General features: G+C 37.1%; 1 protein-coding gene across 1 annotated transcript; it reads right to left on the bottom strand.

Annotated features, from left to right (window-relative positions):
• Positions 1–2,672: 2,672 nt before the first annotated feature.
• Positions 2,673–4,322, bottom strand: LOC138681503 (olfactory receptor 12D1-like). Its single transcript, XM_069769097.1, has 2 exons — positions 4,246–4,322; positions 2,673–3,730 (listed from the first exon to the last, which is right to left on the bottom strand). The coding sequence occupies exon 2, from the start codon at positions 3,621–3,623 to the stop codon at positions 2,673–2,675; it is 951 nt and encodes a 316-aa protein (XP_069625198.1). The 5' UTR covers positions 3,624–3,730; positions 4,246–4,322.
• Between the last annotated feature and the right edge of the window lie 481 nt (positions 4,323–4,803).

Genomic DNA, 4,803 nt, shown 5'->3' with positions numbered 1-4,803 from the left:
TGAGATTAGGATTAGGGGTGTGTTGGATTTAGGGTTTTGATTAGGGTTATGGTTAGGGTTGACATTAGGGTTGTTTTGGGGTAAGGGTTGTGATTATCGTTAGGGTTAGTGATTAGGATTATGGATCAGGTTGGGATTAGGGTTAGGGGTGTGTTGGGGTTAGGGTTGGAGCTAAAATTGGGGGGTTTCCACTGTTTAGGTACATCAGGGGGTCTCAAAACACGACAGCCAATTTTGCGCTCAAAAAGTCAAATGGTGCTCCCTCCCTACTGAGCTCTGCCGTGCGCCCAAACAGTGGGTTACCTGTTATGATACGGTGGTCTAGGAGCAACATGGAACGAGCTCTGAAGGACGTGGTAACTGTACTGACCGCAATCCCTAAGCTCAACACAACACTAGAAGTAGCCGTGGAATGCTCCTAACTCTCCCTAGGCATCTCGTCACAGCCTAAGATCTAACTACCCCTAAAGATAGAAGCAGGAAAGCTATCTTGCCTCAGAGAAAATCCCCAAAGGATAGATTAGCCCTCCACAAATAATGACTGTGAGTGGAGAGGGAAAAGACATACACAGAATGAAACCAGGATGAGCACAGGAGGCCAGTCTAGCTAAATAGATAGGACAGGATGGAATACTGTGCGGTCAGTATAAAACACTACAAAAATCCACGCAGAGTTTACAAAAAAAAAAACTCCACACCTGACTAAAGGTGTGGAGGGCAAATCTGCCTCCCAGAGCTTCCAGCAAGACAGAATCAATACACACTGATAAGCTGGACAAACATAGAAAGCACAGAATGGATAAGTCCACAATCTATGGACAGAAAAGAGCAAGCAAAAACTTAGCTTAGCTGAACTGGTCAGGATAACAGGGAACGCCAAAGAGATGTGAATCCAACCAGGAACCATTTACAAGTGGCACTGGCTGAAGACAGAGCCAGGCCTAAATAGCCGAGCAAAAGAGAAGATAAGTGGAGGCAGCTGATGACAGCTAACTCCAAGGAGCAGCCATACCACTAGAAACCACAAGAGGGAGCCCAAGAGCAGAACTCACAAAAGTGCCACTTACAACCACAGGAGGGAGCCCAAGAGCGGAATTCACAACAGTTACCCCAACATATGGGGCATCAGCGTACTCGGGATAAATTGGACAACAACTTCTGGGGTCCAATTTCTCCTGTTACCCTTGTGAAAATAAAAACTTGGGGGCTACAAAATCTTTTTTGTGGAAAAAATTTTTTTTTTTTATTGTTATAAACTTCTGTGAAGCACTTGGGCATTTAAAGTTCTCACCACACATCTAGATAAGTTCCTTGGGGGGTCTAGTTTCCAAAATGGGGTCACTTGTGGGGGGTTACAACTGTTTAGGTACATCAGGGGCTCTGCAAACGCAACATAACGCCCACAGGCCATTCTATCTAAGTCTGCATTCCAAAAAGGCGCTCCTTCCCTTCCGAGCTCTGCCGTGCGCCCAAAAAAGTGGTTTACCCCCACATATGGGGTATTGGCGTATTCAGGAGAAATTGCATAACAAAATTTATGGTTACATTTCTGTTCTTACACATGTGAAAATAAAAAAAATGGTTCTGAATTAAAATGTTTGCAAAAAAAAGTTAAATGTTCATTTTTTCCTTCCACATTGTTTCAGTTCCTGTGAAGCACATAAAGGGTTAATAAACTTCTTGAATGTGGTTTTGAGAACCTTGAGGGGTGTAGTTTTTAGAATGGTGTCACACTTCATTATTTTCTATCATATAGACCCCTCAAAATGACTTCAAATGTGATGTGGTCCCTAAAACAAAAATGGTGTTGTAAAAATGAGAAATTGCTGGTCAACTTTTAACCCTTATAACTCCCTAACAAAAAAAAATTTTGTTTCCAAAATTGTGCTGATGTAAAGTAGACATGTGGGAAATATTATTTCTTAACTATTTTTCATGACATATCTCTCTGATTTAAGGGCATAAAAATACAAAGTTTGAAAATTGCAAAATTTAAAAAATTTTCGCCATATTTCTGTTTTTTTCATAAATAATCGCAAGTAATATCGAAGAAATGTTACCACTTTCATGAAGTACAATATGTCATGAAAAAACAATCTCAGAATCAGCGGGATCCGTTGAAGCGTTCCAGAGTTATAACCTCATAAACTGACAGTGGTCAGAATTGTAAAAATTGGCTCGGTCATTAAGTACCAAATTGGCTCTGTCACTAAGGGGTTAATATATTTTTCTTACATATGAAGGACTGTATATTTGCACTATCAGTATATATGCACCTTGATTATTCCAGCAGTGTTATGTTACGTGACTCTTTATAGCATACAGCACCTTGTGTATTATTTATGCTATTTATGCATTAATTGTTTCTGAACAGGCCTTATGGGGGAGTTTGTTTGTGTATTGGTTTTAATTGGTTTTAACAATGTTTGTTATCAATAAAGTTGTTCCTTTTTGATATGCTCAACAGGTGGTGTGCGGATTTTTTGGTGGCTTCTTTTTTCTTCTTTCCCTTTGAACATTTCTGCTACACACAGGTGATCATGAAGGGATTAAGAAATTGTTTACGCATTCATTTTGTTATTTATGTGAATACCATTACATGCACGTGACACTTACTTGACGTTTTATAAGTAGTATATTAGAATTTTTGGTTTTTAAATTTCATACATTTTTTAATGAGATTTTTTAAACAACCTTTTCAAAGCTTTTATCATGTCTTTATTTCTTAATGTATAAATAATTGGGTTTAACGCTGGAGTTATAACAGAGAACATAATTGCGGCTGATCTATCTTGATCTAAAGACTCTTCTGAAGAAGGGCGCATGTAGGTAAAAATTGCTGTTCCATACTGGAGAGTAACTACTGTAAAATGTCCGCTACATGTAGATAGGGCACGTTTTCGTCCTTGCGAGGTCTTTATTTTTATCAGAAATTTGCTAATGAGGGCATAAAAAAGGATAGTTAGCAATAAGGTTGTTATCACTAGGGTTCCGGTCACTCTAATAAGAAGCTTGAAATTTAGAGAAACATCTGCAGAGGCCAAATTAAGCAAAGGTTTAACATCACAGAAGAAATGTTTTACTATTTTTGGTCCACAAAATGGAAGCCTTGCAGTCATTATACTGTGTACCGATGCATGAAAAAATCCAATAACCCAAGAACATGAGGCTAAAGCAAAACAGACATTGTAACTCATGATGGTTGTGTATCTCAAAGGATGTGCAATAGCCACGTATCTGTCATAAGACATAGCTGAGAAGAGAACTACTTCTGTGCTACCCAGGAAGTGGAAGAAATGGACTTGTAACATACAACCACCAAATGAGATCATCTTCTTCTGAGACATAAAGTCTGCAAACATCTTAGGAACAACTACTGATGAGTAACAAATGTCAAGAAAAGCCAAGTTGTACAAGAAAAAATACATGGGTGTATGGAGAGTGGGGTTGAAAATAGGAATAATAATAATAGACAGATTAGATGCCGAACCTATTATGTACATGATCAGCAAACTCAAGTAGAGAATCACCTGAAGATCACCTTGAACTTCCAGGCCAGCCAAAACAAAGTCAGCTATTGAGGTGCAATTATCTACATTAATTGCATACATTCTGCAATGCATTCCATAATATTATTGGAAATAAAATGCTCATGATAGAGCAAACTTCCTTGTAACTTTTGCAACCTTTTCCTTATAATCCATTGATCCTATTGTTGGAAGACCATTTCCTGTCAACAATAAATTGAACACATTTTATTTATATTTCTTTCATAGTTATTTTAAAGACTCATATTATTTAAAATTCGACTTCTCGATCTAAAAATTAAAAACATAAAATATTCTAATTATGCTATTGTGATACTGTAAAAAAATAGAAACATATATAACATTCCTACCAAAAATGTTGCACAATGTTCTTGTTTGAACTTTGACCAAGTGATCATCAAGTTATTGCTCAAGCAGTGGATTTCCAGAACGGATATTCAGGATATTAGGACTTGGAAGAAAAAGGGGTTACTGGGAGTGGGACATTTGTCCATCACAAAAAATCAGATTCCAGCTATTTAAAAAGAATATGGTATTTTTTTAACGCATTGGTTTCTATTATTTATTTTTGGAATTATCTTTCTCTTTCTCCTGCATCCTATCATTTGTGATCGTAGATCATTTTAAGGGAACTAGTTGGTAGAATAAATAACTTAACTTATTGCCACAATATTCATGCTGCATACTTTACCGTTACCTTTACATTTCTATTTACTGTACATTAGGATTCTAATTTCTCAGTCTTCAATTCTGTCTTTAGAGTCTTCTTATTCTCCACAAGGACTCTGAATGGAAATGCACTTTAAGCTTTATTATCTGCCACATATATTGCGCCTAGCAGATTTTTTTTAAATATAGTAATTATTGTTAAGTTCCCAAGTGGATGTAGTCTACAAAATAATTATGTATTTGTTTCAGCGTTTGGAGACTCAATTCTTAACTATTGATTGGAAATGCTACAAATAAGCCAATTATAACCAGTGTTCAGGGTGGCAATGTTTTAAGAAACGTCTCCCCAATTTTTTTTCATTGTCAAATTGAAATGAAAAGTATTGATTTAAAGGAGTGCTTAGGCTAAGTTTACACTGCATTGGAGGCAATAACTGACTGATCACAAAAGAAACAGCTGGCGGTTTGCAGATCCCACATGCATGCCATGTTGGTAACCCTGTGAAGCCAAGTTTTGGTATTGCATTTACAACAAGAAAACAACATATCATAGTTTTGTTTTCTCCGATGGGGACTAAATAATTAG

This window comes from Ranitomeya imitator, chromosome 1 (assembly GCF_032444005.1).
Source record: "Ranitomeya imitator isolate aRanImi1 chromosome 1, aRanImi1.pri, whole genome shotgun sequence".
NCBI classification, from domain to species: Eukaryota; Metazoa; Chordata; class Amphibia; order Anura; family Dendrobatidae; genus Ranitomeya; species Ranitomeya imitator.
The sequence above is the reverse complement of the archived record's forward strand: the minus strand, read 5'-3'. Positions and strand labels throughout refer to the sequence as shown.